Source organism: Schistocerca cancellata, chromosome 1, assembly GCF_023864275.1.
Source record: "Schistocerca cancellata isolate TAMUIC-IGC-003103 chromosome 1, iqSchCanc2.1, whole genome shotgun sequence".
NCBI lineage: Eukaryota > Metazoa > Arthropoda > Insecta > Orthoptera > Acrididae > Schistocerca > Schistocerca cancellata.
In genome coordinates, this window is record NC_064626.1 from 865779763 (window position 1) to 865803775 (window position 24013).

At 37.8% G+C, this 24013-nt stretch overlaps 2 protein-coding genes across 7 annotated transcripts in view; one reads left to right on the forward strand and one right to left on the reverse strand.

Annotated features, from left to right (window-relative positions):
• Positions 1 to 20344, forward strand: part of LOC126189554 (uncharacterized) — a 55592-nt gene extending 35248 nt beyond the window's left edge. For both annotated transcript variants that reach the window (XM_049930951.1, XM_049930952.1), the window contains exons 3-4: positions 18031 to 18140; positions 19437 to 20344. In XM_049930951.1, coding sequence (XP_049786908.1) covers positions 18041 to 18140; positions 19437 to 20092 — 756 coding nt within the window. In that variant the 5' untranslated portion in view covers positions 18031 to 18040 and the 3' untranslated portion in view covers positions 20093 to 20344. The remainder of the gene's footprint in view (positions 1 to 18030; positions 18141 to 19436) is intronic.
• LOC126189580 (tRNA wybutosine-synthesizing protein 3 homolog) overlaps positions 14538 to 24013 on the reverse strand; it is a 52859-nt gene continuing 43383 nt past the window's right edge. The window contains exons 4-6 of one of the 5 annotated variants that reach the window (XM_049930954.1): positions 20060 to 20254; positions 15097 to 15263; positions 14538 to 14804 (exon numbers count right to left, since the gene is read on the reverse strand). In XM_049930954.1, coding sequence (XP_049786911.1) covers positions 20123 to 20254 — 132 coding nt within the window. In that variant the 3' untranslated portion in view covers positions 14538 to 14804; positions 15097 to 15263; positions 20060 to 20122. The other 4 variants (XM_049930956.1, XM_049930953.1, XM_049930957.1 and 1 more) reach the window with 4 other exon arrangements.

Sequence of the window (24013 nt, forward strand, 5' to 3'; positions counted from 1 at the left end):
GTCAGTGCATCTTTAACATTTACTGATGTCCAATCTAATTTTACTACAGTATATAGTGAGTGAATTATCATGACTGAGGAGTCAGTTATCATCTAGCAGAATTTATGCTGAGCCAGTGGGGATAAAAGTCTGCCGTAGTGTGCTATCACATAATGGCACTGCAAGAGCTAAATGTCATGAGCTGTGCACATTGTTTATCAAATCCATGTGAATTTGGCCCCTAAGGCAATTATGCCATGTGAGTTGCGCATGCGGAAAAGCTCCTTAAATGTGCACAACTGGAGGTGCACTCATGGTGCTCTTACACAAGTCGCCACTGCCCATGACATTTCTCTTGTACCACACAGTAAAATCCCAAATTAAGGAAATCTTGCATTTAACAAAAATTTCCATTGGCCCCAGCAAAACTCCTCCAAGTACAGTTTTATTTCTCCCTGTTTTAAGGAATAAACATGAAACCCAGTTTTTACATAATTCCTAACATGATCAAGTGAGTTTGTGGTTTCTTTCCACGGGTCGTGTTTATTGTTGTGTAACAGTAATTGATTCAACCAGTCAGCACGCAGTCACTAACTCGAATTCCCTTGTAGTGATATCGTCTCATGGCATCGATAGAACTGGAAATCGATTTCCATGCAACTTATGTCATGTGATGTGATCTCACATTCACTGTGTCTATGAAGTGCGAAACAAGTTATTGTTTTGCTTACTGAATTGTTGAGGTTATTAATTTTTCATTGTGGGATTTGTGGTCTGCAAACATTGAAAGCTTACAGTTCAGCTAGAGCTAACGATCATCTGCACGCTTCATGACAGTATGAACATAAATATTTCCAACATGACAAAGAACTATGATATGTGCTGTATACATGTGCAACATATTCAAAAATCAGAAAGTGTTCTCAAATGCCGAAGCTAACAGTTCCTTCAGATCCGAAATGGAGGGAAATTCGTGTGTCCATATCAGTTGTTGTTGTTGTTGTGGTCTTCAATCCTGAGACTGGTTTGATGCAGCTCTCCATGCTACTCTATCCTGTGCAAGCTTCATCATCTCCCAGTACCTACTGCAACCTACATCCTTCTGAATCCGCTTAGTGTATTCATCTCTTGGTCTCCCTCTACAATTCTTACCCTCCACGCTGCCCTCCAATACTAAATTTGTGATCCCTTGATGCCTCAGAACATGTCCTACCAACCGATCCCTTCTTCTAGTCAAGTTGTGCCACAAACTTCTCTTCTCCCCAATCCTACTCAATATCTCCTCATTAGTTATATGATCTACCCATCTAATCTTCAGCATTCTCCTGTAGCACCACATTTCAAAAGCTTCTATTCTCTTCTTGTCCAAACTAGTTATCGTCCATGTTTTCATATTAGTTATGTGGAAGATATTCTTCTAGTGTAGTTTCGACGACTGACAAGTGAAAGAATTCCTATACGAGGAAACATACAGAAGAGGAGGTTCAAGAAATTGCTCTGAAGATAAGACATTGAAAATGTCAGTGCATTAGATGGCTGGTTGAATTGTTTTAAAAAAACATCATAATCCTCTGTTTTAAAGTGTAAATGGAGAAAGTGAGGCTCTGATCATAGAAAGCATAAATTATTGGAAGAACATTGCAATGCCACAATTGATACTGGGCTTCGAGTCCAGATACATTTTCAAAGGTGACGAAATTTGCACCTTTTATAATTTTCTTCCTGCAAAATTATGTTCTGTTAAGGAAAAAAATGCCACAGAGGTAAAAAAAGTAAAGAAAGGGTGATGATGCTATGTTGCATAAATAGTGATGGAAGTGAAAAGTTTCCCCCGCTATTAATTCCCAGGTGTTTCCAAAACATAAAAACACAGATTTGAACTTACGAGTACAACAGCAGACCCTCGAAACATCAGAAATATTTACAACTTCCAGACATTTAGATGCCAAGATGAGTGCAGCAGGAAGGAATTGGACTTAACTGTTAACCTATGCCATCTACATCTCAGCGAAAAACAATTTCAGAGGGATGCCATTCTTCCTCTGAACTGCACAACTCATCTGTAGCCTCTTGTCCTGGGCATAATAACTCTGTTAAAGCCAAATGTAGAGTAGCAGTTGTGCAGAAGCCAATTTCATTCTTTGAGAGGAAGGTAGTGATGAGACTGACTTGTACAGGCTATGCATATGTTTCCAAAATGATATTTTCACTCTGCAGCAGAGTGTGCGCTGATATGAAACTTCCTGGCAGATTAAAACTGTGTGCCGGACTGAGACTCAAACTTGGGACCTTTGCCTTTCACGGGCAAGTGCTCTACCAACTGAGCTGCCTAAGCACGACTCACTCCCCGTCCTCACAGCTCTACTTCTGCCAGTACCTCACCACCTACTTTCCAAACTTTACAGCAGCTCTCCTGCGAACCTTTCAGAACTAGCACTCCTGAAAGAAAGGATATTGCGGAGACATGGCTTAGCCACAGCCTAGGGGATGTTTGCAGAATGATATTTTCACTCTGCAGCGGAGTGTGCGCTGATATGAAACTTCCTGGCAGATTAAAACTGTGTGCCGGACCGAGACTCAAACTCGGGACCTTTGCCTTTCGCAGGCAAGTGCTCTACCAACTGAGCTACCCAAGCATGACTCACGCCCCGTCCTCACAGCTCTACTTCTGCCAGTACTTCGCCTCCTACCTTCCAAACTTTATAGAAGCTCTCCTGTGAACCTTGCAGAGCACTTGCCCACGAAAGGCAAAGGTCCCGAGTTCGAGTCTCGGTCCGGCACACAGTTTTAATCTGCCAGGAAGTTTCTTATGCATATGTTTGTTGCTGCCTGGAACCTTGTAACACAACGGACTGTGTTAAATTGTTTCACAAAGGGTGGCTGTGGCACATCAGTTACAACTGAAGATGACATTGTTCCAGAAGAGATACTTCTGAAAATGCAAGATTCCAGGACATTGTTGTCACGATGTCTTGACTTCCATACTGTACCTGAGATTGATGCAGGTGAAAGGCTTATGAAGGAACATACGTAGAAGCTGGTGGCGATTGAGAAAGAAGAAGGAATAAAGGAGGATGTTGAGTCAAGTTTTACTGCTGCTGTGCAAGGAATTGGTTCTGTCAGCAATTTCTTTTCCTCTTTTAATGTAAATGAATCAGTTCTAATTTGCAACTACTACACTACTGGCCATTAAAATTGCTACACCAAGAAGAAATGCAGATGATAAATGGGTATTTATTGGACAAATATATTATACTAGAACTGACATGTGATTACATTTTCATGCAATTTGGGTGCATAGATCCTGAGAAATCAGTACCCAGAACGACGACCCCTGGCCGTAATAACGGCCTCGATAGGCCTGGGCATTGAGTCAAACAGAGCTTGGATGGTGTGTACAGCTACAGCTGCCCATGCAGCTTCAACACGATACCACAGTACTGACTGGTGTATTGTGACAAGCCAGTTGCTTGGCCACCATTGACCAGATGTTTTCAATTGGTGAGGGATCTGGAAATCAGGCACAAGTACATAACAGCGATCTCAGAAAGGTACCAGTTAGTTGAATGTAGTCAATTACAGTCATTGGAAAAGGAATGGACAAGGTACAGGGACACAGTACTAGAAGTGGCTAAAGAATGTCTTGGAACAGTAGTGTGTAAAAGTAGGATGAAGCAAACAGTTTGGTGGAATGATACAGTCAAGGCAGCCTGTAAAAGGAAAAAGAAGGCATATCAAAAATGGCTACATACCAGAACCCAGGTAGACAGAGAAAGTTATGTTGAAGAAAGAAACAAAGCCAAACAGATAATTGCAGCATCCAAGAAGAAATCGTGGGAAGACTTTGGAAACAGGTTGGAGACTATGGGTCAAGCTGCTGGAAAACCATTCTGGAGTGTAATTAGCAGTCTTAGAAAGGGAGGTAAGAAGGAAATGACAAGACTTTTGGACAGGTCAGGAAAACTGCTGGTGAATCCTGTGGATGCCTTGGGCAGATGGAGGGAATATTTTGAAGAGTTGCTCAATGTAGGTGAAAATGCGATCAGTAATGTTTCAGATTTCGAGGTAGAATGGGATAGGAATGATGATGGAAATAGGATCACATTTGAGGAAGTGGAAAAAATGGTCAATAGATTGCAGTGCAATAAAGCAGCTGGGGTGGATGAAATTAAGTCGGAACTCATCAAATACAGTGGAATGTCAGGTCTTAAATGGCTACACAGGATAATTGAAATGGCCTGGGAGTCGGGACAGGTTCCATCAAACTGGACAAAAGCAGTAATCACACCAATCTTTAAACATGGAAACAGAAAAGATTGTAACAACTACAGAGGTATCTCTTTAATCAGCGTTGTGGGTAAAATCTTCTCAGGTATTGTTGAAAGGAAAGTGCGAGTATTAGTTGAGGACCAATTGGATGAAAATCAGTGTGGGTTTAGGCCTCTTAGAGGTTGTCAGATATTTAGCTTATGGCAAATAATGGAGAAGTGTTATGAGTGGAACAGGGAATTGTATCTATGCTTTATAGATCTAGAAAAGGCATATGACCGGGTTCCTAGGAGGAAGTTATTGTCTGTTCTACAAGATTATGGAATAGGAGGCAAACTTTTGCAAGCAATTAAAGGTCTTTACATGGATAGTCAGGCAGCAGTTAGAGTTGACGGTAAATTGAGTTCATGGTTCAGAGTAGTTTCAGGGGTAAGACAAGGCTACAACCTGTCTCCACTGTTGTTCATATTATTTATGGATCATATGTTGAAAGCAATAGACTGGCTGGGTGAGATTAAGATATGTGAACACAAAATAAGCAGTCTTGCATATGCGGATGACTTAGTTGTGATGGCAGATTCGATTGAAAGTTTGCAAAGTAGTATTTCAGAGCTAGATCAGAAATGTAAGGACTATGGTATGAAGATTAGCATCTCCAAAACGAAAGTAATGTCAGTGGGAAAGAAATATAAACGGATTGAGTGCCAAATAGGAGGAACAAAGTTAGAACAGGTGGACGGTTCCAAGTACTTAGGATGCATATTCTCACAGGATGGCAACATAGTGAAAGAACTGGAAGCGAGGTGTAGCAAAGCTAATGCAGTGAGCGCTCAGCTACGATCTACTCTCTTCTGCAAGAAGGAAGTCAGTACCAAGACTAAGTTATCTGTGCACCGTTCAATCTTTCGACCAACTTTGTTGTATGGGAGCGAAAGCTGGGTGGATTCAGGTTACCTTATCAACAAGGTTGAGGTTATGGATATGAAAGTAGCTAGGATGATTGCAGGTACTAGTAGATGGGAACAATGGCAGGAGGGTGTTCACAATGAGGCAATCAAAGAAAAACTGGGAATGAACTCTATAGATGTAGCAGTCAGGGCGAACAGGCTTAGATGGTGGGGTCATGTTACACGCATGGGAGAAGCAAGGTTACCCGAGAGACTCATGGATTCAGCAGTAGAGGGTAGGAGGAGTCGGGGCAGACCGAGGAGAAGGTACCTGGATTCGGTTAAGAATGATTTTGAAGTAATAGGTTTAACATCAGAAGAGGCACCAGTGTTAGCACTGAATAGGGGATCATGGAGGAACTGTATAAGGGGGGCTATGCTCCAGACTGAACGCTGAAAGGCATAATCAGTCTTAAATGATGATGATGATGATGATGAGAGAGATGAGAGATCTGGAGAATGTGTTGGCCAGGGCTGCAGTCGAACATTTTCTGTATCCAGAAAGGCCTACACAGGACCTGCAACATGCGGTCGTGCGTTATCCTATTGAAATGTAGGGTTTCGCAGAGATGGAATGAAGGGTAGAGCCATGGGTTGTAACACATTTGAAATGTAACGTCCACTGTTCAAAGTGCCATCATTGCGAACAAGAGGTGACCGAGACATGTAACCAATGGCACCCCATACCATCACGCCGGGTGATACGCCAGTATGGTGATGACGAATACACGCTTCCAATGTGCGTTCACTGCAATGACGACAAACACGGATGTGACCATCATGATGCTGTAAACAGAACCTGGATTCATCCGAAAAAATGACGTTTTGCCATTCGTGCACCAGGTTCGTCGTTGAGTGCACCATCGCAGGCGGTCCTGTCTGTGATGCAGCATCAAGGGTAACCCCAGCCATGGTCTCCGAGCTGATAGTCCATGCTGCTGCAAACGTCCTCATCTGTTGACTCAGGGATCGTGACATGGCTGCACGAACCGTTACAGCCATGCGGATAACATGCCTGTCATCTCGACTGCTAGTGATACGAGGCCATTGGGATCCAGCACGGCGTTTTGTATTATCCTCCGGAACCCACAGATTCCATATCATGCTAACAGTCATTGGATCTCGACCAACGCGAGCAACAATGTCGCGATACGATAAACCACAATCGCGATAGGCTACAATCCGACCTTTATCAACGTCGGAAACGTGATGGTACGCATGTCACCTCCTTACACGAGGCATCACAACAACGTTTCACCAGGCAACGCCGGTCAATTGCTGGTTGCGTATGAGAAATCGGTTAGAAACTTTCATCATGTCAGCACGTTGTAGGTGTCGCCACCGGCACCAACCTTGTGTGAATGCTCTGAAAAGCTAATCATTTGCATATCACAGCATCTTCTTCCTGTCAATTAAATTTCGCGTCTGTAGCACGTCATCTTCGTGGTGTAGGAATTTTAATGGCCAGTAGTGTAACTGGAACACTAACTTCTTTCACTACAATATGCTGGAGACTGCTTTTAAATTTGTAGCACAGGATATTGTCAATTTTGTAATTTTATAGCAAGTAAACATGCTTGAATTATGATTCTGCTTTGCTTTTTCCACGTACTCTGGCAAAACCCCCATTTAAGGAAAACCCCTATTTAAGGAAATCAAACAATGGAAAATCCTGGATGGAATGTAACAATATTATGAAGTTGCAACTCACCATATAGCGACTCAGCATCTCCTATTCAAGGAAAAATATTTTGGTGCTCAGAGATTTGTTAAAAAGGTGTTTTACTGTATGATTAATTTTTATCCTCCCAACATATGTCTGTCCCAAAGTGGGTTGTTGCTTGTGTTCAATTTAGTGGTCACATCCCTGTATTGTTCCTGTGCACCAACTACTATTTTAATGTGCAAGTGTCCATGCCGTGAACAGTCAGTCAGCGATATCCTTCTGCAACTTTCTGAATGCTTTTCAAGTATTGTTTTTGACTCCATACTGCAAACAATTTAATGTATTTAAGATCATCAATTTATGTTTTAGATTGTTGTTTAATAGCGTTATTCATGTTCTCAAACAATTCACATAAACCAACTGTTCATGGCTAATCACTGGTGTGGTAACCCCCATAGTTGAGCTGAATACCAGTTCCTCAAGCAAATTATTATTAGAATTTAACAAAAACTGTTTATCATTTCTAGACTCAAGATTCACGGCAGTATCTTCACTCTTAGCATTTGTTGTTTCGCATAGCACATGGCTTATGGTATCTAAAAGTCACACATATTTACGGTTTATTGTTCACAAATTATCATACCCTCTCAATGTTGTTTTTAGCATAATGAGGGACTGGAATGCTGGACACTCACAATTCACTGTAATTATGATGCATCAGCCATCTCCGAAGATTCTGATGAAGTCATCATCTGAAACACAAGTCTCCTATTGTGAGGTTTCTCTTCATTGCTCACTTCAATGATAATTTACTTCTCTCCTTCCAGTAATGAACTGTGTCATCATTAGCATTATTTGATGACTGGTTGGGTGAAGTTCATTGAGCGCAGTGGATTGCGATGCCACTATCAGTTTATTAAATCCTTTGTCGAAAGGCATCATTCAGTTACAATAACAAAATCATGCTATGAAATGTTTCAGCCTTGGATGACATTCTATTCTTGCAAATTACTATTCAATATTCTTCTGTTTCGTGACTCTAAATTAGAACATTATTTGTTTTCTTTCGAATACTTCCTCCAGAGAGTACTTTCTGTATGTTTTGTAGTTTTTGCATAATCATCTTTTAAATCCTGGTAGTACTTATGAATAATCCTGTATTTGGGAAGAGTAGGATCCAAATTTCTGTCTGCTTATCTACATTTAGGTTTCCTTTATGGTTTCCTTGTTTTCTTGAAAGCTAATGCCAAGACAGTTCCTATGGAAAGGCCAAGGCACATCTTACCTCATCCTTATCCTACTTCAGCTTGTGCTCCATCTCACATGACATGGGTGGCAGCAGTGGCATGTTCACTGTTGTAGATGTATATAAACTAACTTTTGTATACTTTACATCTACATCTGTACTCTGCAAACTACAGTGAAGTGTCTGGCAGAGGGTGCTGTTACTTGGTTAACAGCTAAAGCAACTTGTTATTGATTTTACCACATGTATCAGCAAAACTCAGAAGTGTAGATTCCAAAGAACATTTAATGATAAAAATGATGATGAGATGATGTGTTGCTACAGCAACATGAGATACAGTGCTGTGAATTGGAGGTTTCTTCTGTGGAGTTGTAGGTACAGTCAGCTGAAGCGAAACTATTGATAATGCTCTGTAAATGAGAGAGCAACTGATTAGCCCGATGAATACTTGTTAGTTAGTAGATAAGTAACACAGATAAAAAATATACAGGATGGAACAGTTAACATATTACTGATGAAAGTTGATAAAATGACTGCTGGGGAGAAAATGTTGAAGACAGAAAAATTAATTAATGGTTAGAAAGAAAATAAGGAGGAGAGAAAATAGTGGAACAAAAAGCCAGGAAAGATAGAAAAGGCAATGTGGGAGAAGACTGAAAATGGGAGTAAGAGGATCAATGTAAACACAATACAGTAAAACGCCATTTATACATTTTTCAGCAGACTACAGAAGTAAAACGTATAAGTGTGAAAAACATATATATGAAATATAGCACCATACTATAATATTAAATGGTAAACACAAATGAAAAATCCAGCAAATAAAAAGTTACATTCTACAAAACGTTATAAAGGCTTTCTAGGTACCAAACAAAACATAGATATAAAGAAAAATGTAAACCTCTACACAGGAGAAAAGTCATTTTGTAAAAAAGTCGGTAATTTTGGCTTGTTTTTTTTTTCTTTGATGCAGTGTAACTCTGTCATTATTTCATCAGAAACACTGTGGCGTGTCACAAATTGTTTAATTATTTCCAATGCATTTATTGCATCATTAACCGTCACTGAGGAACGCTGAGACTCTTCTGTATCATCCACATTGTCAGTTTCTTCCTCGTCCAGATCCCGTGATGCACATTGAACTATTTCAGCGATAGTCACGGGTTCTGTAGTGACAAGGTTTTCATAAACTTTCACGTAATCCACAAATGATGCATTCTCTTCATCATTAGGAGAGATATCATCAGTATTATCATTTCCACCATGATCATGGGCTTCACTTCCAAATCTGACTTTTCGGAAACAGTTACAAATGGTATCGTCTGAAACTCAGTGCCATGAAGCTGCAATTTGTTGCATTGCCTATCAGAAGAAACAAATTCATTAATAATTTCTCGTAAGGTTCTTTGGCTCCGGTAGCACAACATGAAATAAATGGCAAGTAAAAATCTTACTTGTAAAATGTTTAGTTTCATTTCTTCCTTTTTTTCCCAGTGTTTACACACTTGATGGCATGCTGCAGCATTTTGCGATAATGCAACTTGAAATTATGTATTACTCCAAGGTCAAGTGTCTGGAGCTCACTCGTGCAGTTTGCTGGAAAGAATTCCACGGTCACATTTCTCAAATAGGAAGTAAGGGGAGGATGTGTGCACACCTGTCTATGAACAATAAGATCTTCCGGCCTGTTGCACCCATTTTTGCGTCGACACTTCGAAGCCACCTTTCGAAAACTTTTGTCGCAATCCACGATTTCTTGTTTACGTGTATTTTGTGGGAAATGTGAATGTTCATAAAACAACGGGGCTTGGCAAATTTCTCAATTGTAAGTAGGGGGAGCTTCTCACTCCCATCACTGTTAGCACATAACAGCACTGTTACATGTTGTTTACCTTGTTTTCCTTCGTGGCAATTCTCGTCTTTGAATGCCAATGTGGGGTCAGGCATTACACTGTAAAATAAGCCCATATCATCTGCATTGAAAATGTTTTCTTTTTTATTCCACTCATGTTACCAGTTCTCAAAATAATTAGAAATACAATAATATGGTACTATAGCCTATACAGTATGAGGTCTGATGTGTTTCATGATTCCTGAGTGACATGCAACAATTCTTGTCCAGTTGTGCCCTAGTTCAGCAGAAGCCATGTAATTTCAGGAAAACAAATGAGTGCTACATCTACTACCAACCTTCCCTATGGCTATCACCATTGCCGTAATAGTAAGCTTCATATGTTACACTGTACTTTCCAAAACTGTACAGTCTCTGTATAACATCTGGGTTTCGTGACGACTCTATTACTGCAGTTTATACTGTTGTTGCATATCTGTCAATCTATAAAACAATCTCAAGTTTGTAACATTAAAAATTAAGTGTTAGTTGGATTTGGATGCTTGCAACACAAAGTGGTTTTCTAGTTGGCAACCTCAGTGCAGTGTTAATAGATGGAGCTTAGGCCGATATTATACTGTCAGATTTTCTTTGACAATGATCTTTGATGTGGTGCAAAATGGGGTATTACACTGTCATCGAATATTTCATCAAAGTTCCTTCATAATGGCCGACAATGACTTAATACTAGCCTCTGCAGTTTAATTTTACTTACAGCATTGGTGGTGTGGTGTGCATCTTCATATAATGCAAATTTTTTGTTGTGAAATTTTCATTTTACGAATATAACTAATTTACTGAGCTGACAAGGGCACATACAAGAATCTGTCAACCATAGAGCAAGAACAGATTTAATTATTTACTTCATGGTGAAATGAATTCCCAGCAGTGAATGGGTGTTGCCAACATCAACACATTATGCTACCAATGCCATAAGTAAAATTATACCTGGCTTGCAGTTGCGTGCACTGCAATTGCATTGCCATTGCATCTGCAAGAGAAGCAGAAGGAAAGGAAACATACTTGGGTGGAGCTGTGGACTTCAGATGCGAAAGACATACAACAAAATTTGCTACGGGAGCTGCAAGTCGAGGACGTAAAGTTGCATGAAAATCTCTTTGGGAATGGAGGAGGGTACATTTCAATATGTGCTCAACAATGTGGCTCCTCATATTATGAAGCTGAACACTCACCTCAGTAAATGCTATATCCGCAAAAGACTACGATTTCTGAGTACTGTAGTTTACAGTACCGGTATAGTGCTCTAATGCTGCAGTGCACATTGACGAAAATAATACCAGAAATGTTTGAAGCTATTTATGACGCACTAAAGGAGGAATTTTTATTCTGTTTTTGTATTCGGGATGTTGTAAGCTACACAGTGCTTCATCTGTCTTGAATATTTGTATAAATTTTGTTATATGTGCGACGTAAAGTTACTTATTACACCATCAAATTTTATTATAGTCTAATATTGGCCTTACCAATCACTCTGAAACACTGCACCATAACTTGTGCATACTGGATATTTCGCTGGGACACAAAAAAAAGTATAAGTGAGAATAACATGCACGTGAAAAACGTATAAATGAAGTTTTACTGTCTTACAGATATGTGATCATGATAGTACGAGTAGTATTGAAAGTGCTGTGTGTAAAATTTCATGTTGTACCAAACTAAAATCCAGTTGAGAAAAATAATAAATTATGACACAGAACTACTGGCCTGTAGCACTTACCTTCAGGAGACAAAAATTGTAGTAATGCGGATAAAAGACACATAAAAGTAAAAGGGTCACACTACTTAACCACTGCAACTGAAGAATTGTTTCAACAGGACAAAAAGATAGGCTGGGGAAAGATTAAAAAGAAAGAGCAGGTAACTTAAATCCCAGGATGAGAGTGACCCACTTACAGAGAGGGCGAGGGTAGACGAAGTTTTGTATTCTGGGAACTAGATTTTCTAAAACTTATGACTGCATGCGATGGAAAAGTAGGAAGTATTTTGCAGTATGGATGGCAAATGTGCCGGATGAGAGTATTCATGTTGATTATCATGTAATATTTTTTTCCCAAATAATACTGAATCCATTCTGCTTCAAGAGGCAAATATCCCCAAATTTTGTGTATGAAGCCAGTGTTCAAGTAACTTATGTAGTATAATCTTCTCGTATTTCAACTGCTGTATTTATTGATCTGCAGAGAACATGTTAGTTATCAATTAACACATTCCACACTGCTATGTATGCACCTCTACTGTGAAGGTGCACTGGCAATTTTGAAGTTACTTTAATAGATAAGTGTACAGTAACTAAGGGTCTCAAAGGCACATTTCTAGCATCATTTGAAACTTTATACTTTTAGATTAGGAAAACTGTGAGCTTATATATATGCTTGCATCGGTAGAGGTGTACCAACATTCCCAACAACATGAGAAACCTTCACAAGGAAAAATTTTTACATTTCCTAACATGATTTCTGGTGTTTGTAATAAAAATAATTTGGTTCACAGGAGGTTTTTATGTAATATTTTACAATATAAAATGATTACATATATTTTATACATAATTTACTTTCAGGTGGCAATCCTGAAAGCACCGAGTTACACAGAGTCCTACCTGCTGTCTTTGCACCACCATCTGCTTTCTTTTCTTATCCACTTGCTAGTGTCTTTCTTCCCTTTGTTGGAGCAAACTTTGCAATAACGCGTAGTATTTACTTTGTTGGCATGGGAGGTACTTTTTCTGGAAAGTGACAACCAAAATTTCTGTTAAGGCTAGTGCTTGGTGTTGGTTCTAAAGATCGGAAGCCGCCTCCTGTTGCTACCAATTTCAAGCTAACTTTTTTTTTTATGAAGTCCGTAAGAGAGACATTACAAAAAAGTGAAAGAAAAGTTTTTCCACTGCTTGATTGTTTTTCATGCAAATGGGTAGTAACTGTACAGCTGATCCCCATGATTTACACCAGTCTTGTTCATATTGTAGTCAATTAGAACGTATGGTTTCATTACTGTTGTAATACCACCTTTTTAATGTACTGGAACGTCTGTGGTGGTAACCTGATGTTTTGTGGATAGACAGTGTACATCACACTTATTTTTCCACAGCACTAGAATGGGCCCATTCCTCCAAAATATCATTTCATTTGGCTTCAGGTTCTTTGTTTTGGTAAGCTTTTTCTCTTTTTCATTACAGTTCCAACAGCTAATGTATTCTTCTCCCACATCATCTTCAGCAGAGGAACGCTAATGTAATATCTGCCCATGTAAATACAGCAGTCTTTACCATAATATGGAGAACAGAATCTTTCTACTAATGCTGGAATACAGTTGTCAGTACTCCTTGATGATCCTCTGTAGACATCGAAGTCCAGGATGTAGCCTGTTGCAGCATTATGAAGTGCATAAAGCTTCATGCCATATTTATTGGGTTTATTTTTCATGTAAACCCTAAAGCCAACATGTCCACTAAATGGACAAATACCTTCATCTATAGTCAAATTTTCATATGACATGAAACTGGATCTACATTTGTCAACAAAGAAGTTGAACACAGGTCTAATTTTATCAAGAGGATCGTCGTTTTCCTCCTTTTTTATGTATGTTATCATTGGCATGCTGTGTGAACATAATACTGGAAAACCTATCACAGCTCAACAATTGACTCGCAACGCCTGTTTGTAAAAATGGATCAGTTGGCCAATAGTCACTAAGCTTTGGTAACTTCAAGACACTCATATGCAAAACAACCATATATTTCGTGTACTGGATCCCGTTTGTGCCACATAAGTCCTTTTTTATTTAATTTCGCTAATTTTTGTACCTACATGTTTGTCTGTCTCAGTCTTTGTTTCGCTTAACACCATCACTAAAAAGTTCAAAAAACAGTTGTAAACATCAGTTCCTTTTCACAAACAAGTGGCTGCAGTCTCCAACTAAAATATTGGAAGCTGAGGTTGTGCTCCTGCCCAGTTGTCAGCATTGTGTTGAGGAAGACTTACTGCTGCATTTGTTGATCATTGTAGCTCCTCTTCTAATGGAAAACCATAATTCAAATTAGATAAAAAGAAAAAGAAAAGACAGTGTGTTTTCTTTACAAATTTTCCGTGTACATTAGTAACCAAAAGAGAGAGGAAAAAAATAAAAACTTTACCTGATTCATCACTTGAAACACTTTCTGGCTCGTAATTTCTGTCGTCGTCCGAATAAAATGTCAAGAACTTCACTTTCCCACAGGTCTCTACCGTTAATTTGACTCAAAACATAATCACAAATTTATGGTTGCGCGCCAAGTGAAAATGTCATCAAAGAACTGATAGCTATAATGACAGATATTCTTCTCATACAACTGATACACAGACTGCATTATCTTACAGCCACCAGCCATATAGCGTGGTGAAAAACACATTTCAGCAAATGCAAAAGTGGCGCACCCATACGGGATACAGGCGCCATCCATACGGCCCAAATGTGTGCGCCCGTATGGCACACACGCATAGTGTTGAATGTGTTAAATTCAGGTACTGATCAATAATGAAGAGCTGAACAAAAACTGGTGTTTTATTACACAAAATACACATTTCAAACATAAGAAACTATAGGCAGATATTTTAATTACTCTGACAACCATCACTACAGTAAAGGGACAGTTTCTTCTTCATGGAGTTTCCTTCGTTGTTTGAGGCGATAAATGAGCTGTGCTGCATTATTTCAATCCTAAAAATGTAATCCTTGTTGTGAAAACTTGCCCTTGTAATGTCATAGAGGCGTTTTCTTGATAACTTGCTATTACAGCATTTCCCTCCTTATCTGTCAAGAAAATAGTTTCATCCATGTATTTCCCTGGGCTATTACTTTGATAATCAGAAAACTATAATATAAACATTCTGCACACAGAATGAAGTAACATTTCTGCTAATGTGTAGAATCACAAACCAATCTAGTTCTATTATCTAGTTACCAGCCGTTTTTTTAAAATTTATATGCTTCCCCTGAAGGGAAAGTAGGAAGTAATATATACGATTTAGCAGAAAATAAAATGGAATGATTAGTTCTCTCAAAACACAATGTAAGAATTCCTGGAGTAACATTTTTAACTCACATTATAAAATAGATACATTATGCATAGATCACAGTCTCAATCAAATCTTCTGACTTGACATTACTTCAGTTACTTGTGCATCAATGCCACTGCTTATTTATTGGAGCTCAGTTGTCTTATTGTGGCTGAGTAGATGGAATTCCAGTCACTACGTCTTCAAAAAAAATCTGAAATGGTTACAGAGTCAAAATAGAGACTTCCATGTCAAAGTAGCTAGCATGACTAAAGCACAAAGGTGGTCACCAACTGATGAAACGAATTTTAAACCTTTTTTTTTTTTACTGCATTTGGTCATCTTTTTAAAAAAGCAACATGAAAAAAGCTGCTAAATTTACACAGCTTAATAAATTGTAAGGGCAGCTTAATTAATTGTACGGGCATATCCTGCTTCAGGGAATACGAGTAAGATTCTTTGCACTTGCTTCCTTTACAAATTAAAATTTGAGTGCTGTAACAACTACATGAGCGTTTTTAAATTTTTAAATATTTACATAATGCTATAGAAATATCTACAGTGTATGATTAGCTTGTAGCCTTATTTTTACTGTAGACTATATCAGCATTGTAAACTGTGTGATACATTCCACGTCACAAGCTTAATCCATACTATAAGCAAAAAATTAAATATAAGTAATGGAAACAACCAATCTTACTTTATTACGAATAATACTGTAGTTCTGTTTAGGATTTTTCATGATGAATAAATCCACTTAAGTTGTACTTGACAAATCCTTTATTTGGATAAAATCATATATTGGTTTGGTCTCATTTCATGTTTTATACTATGATTTTATTAATTTTATATTTTGTCCAGTCTGCTGACTGGTCTTGCTGGGCTTCCATGATATGTGTCATGCTGGACACTTACATGGTAAGCTACTTTTGAGGTTCACATTCTACAGCTTTTATGTCATGAGATATTGTATGCTCCTTGATAAATTTGCTGTATTTTTTACACTTACATGGTAAGCTACTTTTGAGGTTCACATTCTACAGCTTTTATGTCATGAGATATTGTATGCTCCTTGATAAATTTGCTGTATTTTTTCACATAACTGCTACAGCTTTCTTGTACACAATGAAGGTATACCCTGATGTTCACATTTGTATGGGCCCTTTTAATGTCAATCAATTTTATGAAGAATCCCTCTTCTGTGTCTCTCTCTCCGTGTGTGTGTGCGTGTGCGCGTGCGCGCAATGCTTGAAGATAGGATTTGCCAAGTATAACTGCAGTGGATTTATTCATCTTCAAAAGTTTTAGCAGTTTTGAGTATCCTGTAAAGAGTATATTATTCTTAGGATTGTTTTAACTATTTACACTTTCATGTCCCTAATTCTACAGCAGATTCAGTAGTCCCTAACCCAGTAACTACATACCTCTATATAATTATGGAAATCTGAAGCATTAATATATATATATATAAAGAAAGATGATGAGACTTACCAAACAAAAGCGCTGGCAGCTCAATAGACACACAAACATACACACAAAATTCAAGCTTTCACAACAAACTGTCGCTTCGTTAGGAAAGAGGGAAGGAGAGGGAAAGACGAAAGGATGTGGGTTTTAAGGGAGAGGGTAAGGAGTCATTCCAATCCCGGGAGCGGAAAGACTTACCTTAGGGGGAAAAAAGGACAGGTATACACTCGCGCACACACACACATATCCATCCGCATATACACAGACACAAGCAGACATTTGTAAAGGCCGCCTCGACTGACTTCTCTGCCCAAACTTTTTATCCAGATATATTTCCAAATTTCCTCCATCACGTAATATTTATTTAAAGTTGATCAGTTCCATTTTCCAAGATCAGCAATAATAAATATCAACAGATGACACACCTGCATCCATGCCACACTTCCGAGATGCAGCTGTTCCGGTAGCTGAAGAAGTTCTCATAGTGCACCGTAATATCCCATACTTTTAGTCTAAATCATAACTAATCTGCTGTGAATGGTGACTGCAAGAAAATAATTCTCGCTATGCATATACAGCAATGGATTTTAAGCATTACAAATTTGTCGAGCTCATCCATAGAGGGAAAAATTAGAAATGTGTGCATTGTACATACGAGATAGCACTCATAACTTTGGATTCAGAGAGTCATAATTACCTCCAACTTAGTAACAGCAATACATTCTGTTAGTCTATCTTGACATGTGTTCCTGCCTTGTGTTACCTTCATTAATAAATAGTTATGTTATGAACACTGTGGCTCTTCAAGACACCAGTAGTTGTGTAGCAAGTACTTAATTCAAAATTAATCACTTCCCACTGGTGTTGGATGACAAAACTCATTTTATAATGTGCACACATGTATTTCAAAAAAATCCGATCTTTATGATTCTCTTAATGTTCTTTCACCTTTGGATACATCAGTGTGAACAATTCCAAGCTACACCATGATTTGGAGTCGGCATTGAACTGCACGTCCTTGTTGCGTAACTGGCTGATTATCAGTTCAAAGGCTGGAGAAGGCAAATACATACATTCTCCACTACGAACAAGCCTAGTAAACAACTGTAATATTCAAACAACAGGTTTATTTTTATTTCTTTAATGAAATTTAACCTCTATGATTTTCGCACATGGGAAAGTAAGCTTGCAGTATAGCTTGGCATTTATCAAAAATCCAATCTGGTATCTACATGCCGTTATAATAAAATAGTGTGAGGTGTGAAGATAGACATAAAAATGATGTTTATTTCACCACATTTTATATGTCTCGACCATGAAGGATTGATGAAATTCTGTGTATCTTTATCTATCCAATTTATGACACACTGATTCGACTAAAATGTACTACTAAGATGAACACTTTATTGTTATCATGTCTGTTTTTCATTGTTAACATAATGCATTCTAATTAAAGATGATATTCTGCAACTTGTTGAATTTTCTTGTCCAATAATTTTGTTTCCTTGTTGCAGGGAGACCGCCATGGGTGACATTGCTTTATCTTTCTGCAAGCAGATGCGAACAGCGACAAGAGATGTTCATGCAGTCAGTGATGCACTAGTGAATGCAAAACTTGCATTTGGTAAGCGAAATATTTCTTACGGCAGATTTTATTGTCCATGAACACTGCACTCATTTTTTATGTGACTAGTTTTGGTTCTACACGAACCATCTTCAGATCTGAATGTGTGAGTTACAGGAGCAATCTGTTCCATTAACTAGCAAATTTGTGTGTTATGTCACAAGATGTGTAACTAGTATTATAGAGACATTGCGATAAGAGTTAAATTAGGAACTACAGCGCATTATCCTGTCTTAAATTTATATATATAAAAAAACATTTAAAGTAATCTCCTTTATTGATACAAAAACAATTTCTATGTATTTTTCATAAATCTGAAGCTGAAACTAGTTGCCCAACTGCTGATTAAAGCAAGGCAAAGAAATTTACAGTGAACTACAGCTGATCATGTTTTGTAACTATGTCACAATAAGAATCCATGTCGAAAACCGTCCACCAATGACATTACAAACTGCTGAATTACATACGACACTACCTTCCTTACTTAGTAGCTACATCCATTTTCTCCACTGGAGATTTTGGTAATTGTCATTATCAGTGAGTAATGAATAATAAAATCCCATTACAATATGTTCCACTTGAAGCCAGTGTATTTCAAGTTGACTGCCAAGGGTAGCCCTTATGACTTATACACTCTGTGTGTCACTAGGAGTTTCCACTCATAGGTTCCTTTCAAGGCACCTTTCACAACACCTCAAACTTTGTTGGTATTGTCTTGTCACTAACATCTCAGTATATATGATGCCTACACCACCAACTGATAGACAAAGAAATGAAGTGGGCCTTTTTTCATAACACCACTGCAGATAATTATGCCTCATTCCAATATGACCTTGACTCAACATTTCTAGAATGCCAACTAATAATATCATCATTGTCTGCGTCTACTACAGCTTTTGATAAAGAAATAACATCAGATTTCTCACAAACCTTGGGCCACAAACTATAAGTGTGCACATAGGTTTTCGATGCAAAGATAATTATATGAAGTGCAGGCAGTAAATTTAGGAGGACCCCCTTCTCCTTATCCTTATTTTCAGCTATTTAAGCTCACAAGAGGTTTTCTTGCAAATATGTATGAGAAGGATGCAATCCCATTAAAAAAACCTCAATGTGAGTCAACCTCCCTTTTCTTATCACAAAAAATAAATAAATTGTAACCTTCATAAAACATACATTTCCGAAGTTTTTCCTGCAGTTATTCTCCAATTACATCAGTTATGGGAACCAATTGTGTAGTAACTGAATATAAATCCACAGTATGTTGAATTTAGTCTGTATTTTTTTATTTCACAGCACTGTCTGACAACACAGTCTGGGCAGATGGACTCCTTGTTTTCTACGAAGTGTTTCGATTCTTGGAAGGTGCAATGGATCGTCATTCGGTATTGGCGCAATTAGAGGTGCCTGGATTACGACGCCGAGAAGCATTCGAACGTGATCTTGCACGTTACCTTGGGGAAGGATGGTGTGGACCAAACTACCAACCACGAGCTAGTGTAGCAACATATATACATCATCTTGAAAAACTTGAGAAAGAAGATCCCGTTCTGCTTTCAGCTTATATATACCATCTTTACATGGGATTATTGTCTGGTGGTCAGATTCTAAGACGTAAACGTGCTTTTCGGGAAAAATTACTACCTGCAGGCTGGTGGCATGATGCAGACTCAGACTCTGTAACAGATTTCCATCCACAAAAGCCCTCGGCACTAAAAAAGATGTTAGCTACTGCAATGGAAGAATTTGCTAATGGTTTAACAGCAGACATGCGTGAGAAATTAATTGTGGAGAGCAAAAATGTATTTCGCATGAATAATCTAATTATTAGAAGTGTAAAAGGTACAACACAAGTATTTCTGAAAAAGTGTGTTTATGCAGCTACTTTCCTTTTTTTAATTGTACTGTTATATTTGTACCTGTTTCCAAGGCAAGGTCTGCAGCTGAAGTAATCAGCTGGGTTTCAGAGAAGCAAATTGTCGTTAGAAATTCAGTACTTCCGTTCTCACAATTTCTTTCTCTTTGATGTTTTTAATTTTTGAGAAAAAATTCATGGTTCTTCGTTTATTTTCCTTCATCTTCTCACTGGCTTTACTAGTAAGGAATTTTAGATACTGAAAAGAAATTAGTGCCAAAAGTTTTGTAATAAAAACACTTAAAATGTATAGTGTAATTACATAAGATTAAAAAATTATTCAAACAAAAAGTACAGATTACAGGGTATTAAATTGTATTTTGGAGTATCATTTGGCTTTTTGTTTTCAAGCTATACCTGAGAGTGAATTCGCAGGGGAGAGTGACCTTTCAACAATGTCCACATTGGTAGCTGCGTGTTCAGCGCAGTATACTGCTAACCAAAGGTACCCGGGTTCGATTCTCAGCTGGTTCTGAGATTTTCTCCACACGGGGACTGGGTGTTGTGTTGTCCTTACATTCTTATTGTCATACTTGACATTCCACTACATAGATGGCTGTATGGGTATGTCCCGTAAGCCAATTAATTAAAAACTCTTCAAACGTGATATAGAAACATTTGGTATTTTCCTTCACTAAAAACATATTTATTTACCTTCAGTGCTAAATTTCATTGGGAACTAACTGTTGATGAACGGTTTTATTTTTTTATGCCTATCAAAGTCCACTCATAATGATATATTAAACAACAATAATATCACTTAAACTGATACACTGTTTATGATTACAGTAGGTCAGTTCTCATGTGCACCAGAGGAAATAGAGAACAAAACATTCAATTACCAGTTTTTGCTCAAAATTTTAGGAAAAGAATATTGTGCAGGGGGAAGGAGAAATTATTTTACAACAAAAAGCAACCGCTAAAGAAAATGGGTGAGTATCAAGCAAAGGACAACAGGATCATCGTAAAATGTATTGAATCAAACAAACCTTTTGGAAGTATCTTTTCTCATCACTTGAAAGATAACTAAAAATGATAACAACACGAAGGAAAATTAGTTACACATTCCTTAGAATCATTTGAATTTTTATTAAAATGATGTGGAACGAGTCAGCTTACATGATTAACATTAAATCCAATGAACATCAGTCCTAACACAACTACACCTAAAAAGTAGTCTACATCCACACTCCACAAGCCACCATATAGTGCGTGGTGGAGGGTATCTTGTACCACAACTAGTTGTTTCATTTCCTTTCCCGTTCCACTCGCAGATAGAGCGAGGGGAAAACGACTGTCTATATGCCTCTGTATGAGCCCAAAATCTCGTATCTTACCTTCTTAGTCCCTACGCGAAACGCTTCAAATGCCGGTTCTCTAAACTTTTTCGGCAGTGTTTTTCAAAATGAATGTCTTCTTCCCTACTGGGATTCCCACATGAGCTCCCAAAGCACATCTGTAACACTTGCATGCTGATCAAACTTACTGGTAACAAACCTAGAAGCTCGCCTTGAATTGCTTCAGTGTCTTCTTTCAATATGACCTGGCAGTGTCAAGCAGGACACTATGGGTTTGTTTTTCCTATTCACCCGCATTAACTTACATTTTTCTACATTAAGAGCCAGCTGCCATTCATCACATCAACTAGAAATGTTGTCTAGGTCATCTTGTCTCCACCCACAGCCACTTATCTTTGACGCCTTCCTGTAGACCACAGCATCACCAGTGAACAACTGCAGATTGCTGCCCACCCTGTCTGCCAGATCATCTATGTATATAGAAAATAGCAACACTCCTGGGTCATTCCATGCCAAATCATCCAGCCAAAAGTAGATATTACATGCAAGGTTTTTGGATTTGTTCCAAAATTTAAATGTGAAATGTATGCATAAAGATAAGAAAATATCCAAAGTTTCACCCAATTCTAACAAGTAGTTTCTGAGTTATTACCGTTTAAAGTTTTAGGCTAATTGTATTTCTGAGGGCGATTAAGACGTAACTAAAGTGTGCATGCTTTTAAAGAATTTGAAGCAGAATAGTTAGTTTTTGAAGCTATAGCCTTGAAATTTTCACTGTTTTGTTCTAAATTAAACACTGAAACTGGTAGATCTAAAAAATTCCTAATTATAATGTTCATTCACATTGAAAAATGTACTGAAACTCAAAATATTGTTTATTTCACAATTGTGACGTAGGTGTGGAAAATTATGAATAGCTAAAATCTCTCCACACAACCCAATACAACCATATATTTTTGAAAACAGCATAAAATTGCCTTTCAAATGGTCCAAAAAAATTGGTGGGGTTCTGAGTTGTAACAATTTTATCTTATACTCAAATCAAAACAAGTTTTATCTATTCAAAACATGTAGAATGGCTGTTTTAAAATTCAAATTGGTTATAGTAGAGGTTATATAGAAGTAAAAGCTTTTAAAACTATAACTTGGAAGATCAGCTGCTTAAAACAGTAATTTATTAGTACATTTTTTGTTATTTATTTTTACACTGGGACAAAGATTTTACTGTAGTTGTAGTTTTATCTTTTTTGTTTTATTTAAAGTCAAGAAAGTTCAGATAAGCAGTCTGCCTGCTATCTTCCATCAAGACATGAAATTCAAGTCAGGACATGAATTTCAATGCTTCATTGGGGGAAAAAAAACCTTAATGGACATTTCATATACTGCTTCATATAAACTTGGTATAATACTTCAACAGAATAGTTATTAAACTTTAAAGTCATCAAAAACTCTTTGTACAAAGGATTTGTTTGAAAACGAATAATTGCCAACTCGTGTGTTCAAATGTAAGTAAACCTATTTTGTAAAATTCTCAATGAATGTATATTTTATTTTAAAATAATTGATAGATAAAACTTGAGTTTATCCGTTATTTTCACAGTTGTATTATTATAGGAATGAACATTATAAATAGCAATTTTGTAGATGTATCACTTTCAGTGTTTAATTTAGAACAAAACAGCGAAAATTTAAGGCTATAGCTGCAAAACTAACGATTTTTCTTAAATTCTGTAAAAGAATGCACACTTTAGTTACATCTTAATCGCCCTCGGAAATACAATTAGCCTAAAACTTTAAACGGTGATAGCTCAGAAACTACTTGTTAGAATTGGATGAAACTTGGAATATTTTCTTGTCTTTATGCATACAATTCAAATATAAATTTTCATAAATATCTGTGGCAGGTGGGTGTAGGGCCCTGGATGACGTGGTATGGAATGACCCTCCTGTCTCTGACAAACACTCTTTGTCAAGGACAACGTAACAGGTTCTATTACTTAAAAAGTCTTCAAGCCAAGTCACATATCTGGGAGGCTATTCCATATGCATGTAGCTTCGTTAACAGTCTGCAGTGGGGTTCAGTGTCAAATGCTTTTCGAAAATCTAGAGATATGGAATCTGCCTGTTGTCCTTCATCTACAGTTCGCAGTACATCATGTGAGAAAAGAACAAGCTAGGTTTGCACGAATGATGCTTTCTAAAGCTGTGCAGATTCGTGGACATGAGCTTTTTGGTCTCTGGGAAACTTATTATATTTGAACTCTGAATATGCTCTAGAATTCTGCAGCAAACCAATGTTCAGGATATTGCTCTGCAATTTTGCGAGTCCGTTCTTTTACCCTTCTTATACAAGAGTCACTTGCACTTTTTTTCCAGTCGCTTGGTACTTTGTGCAGGTCAAGAGATTCGCGATAAATGAAAACTAGGTAAGGGGGCAATGACATATAGTACTCTTTGTAAAACTGAACTGGGATTCCATCCGGACCTGGTGACTTATTTGTTTTCAACTCTTTCAGATGTTTCTCTACACCAGGGATGCTTACTACTATGTCATCTACAGGATACTGTGCAATGGTCCATTTGTACAATTCACCTGCATGAAAGATTTCTTAAACATGGAATTTAAAACTTCGGCCTTCCTTGTGCTATCTTCTACTGCC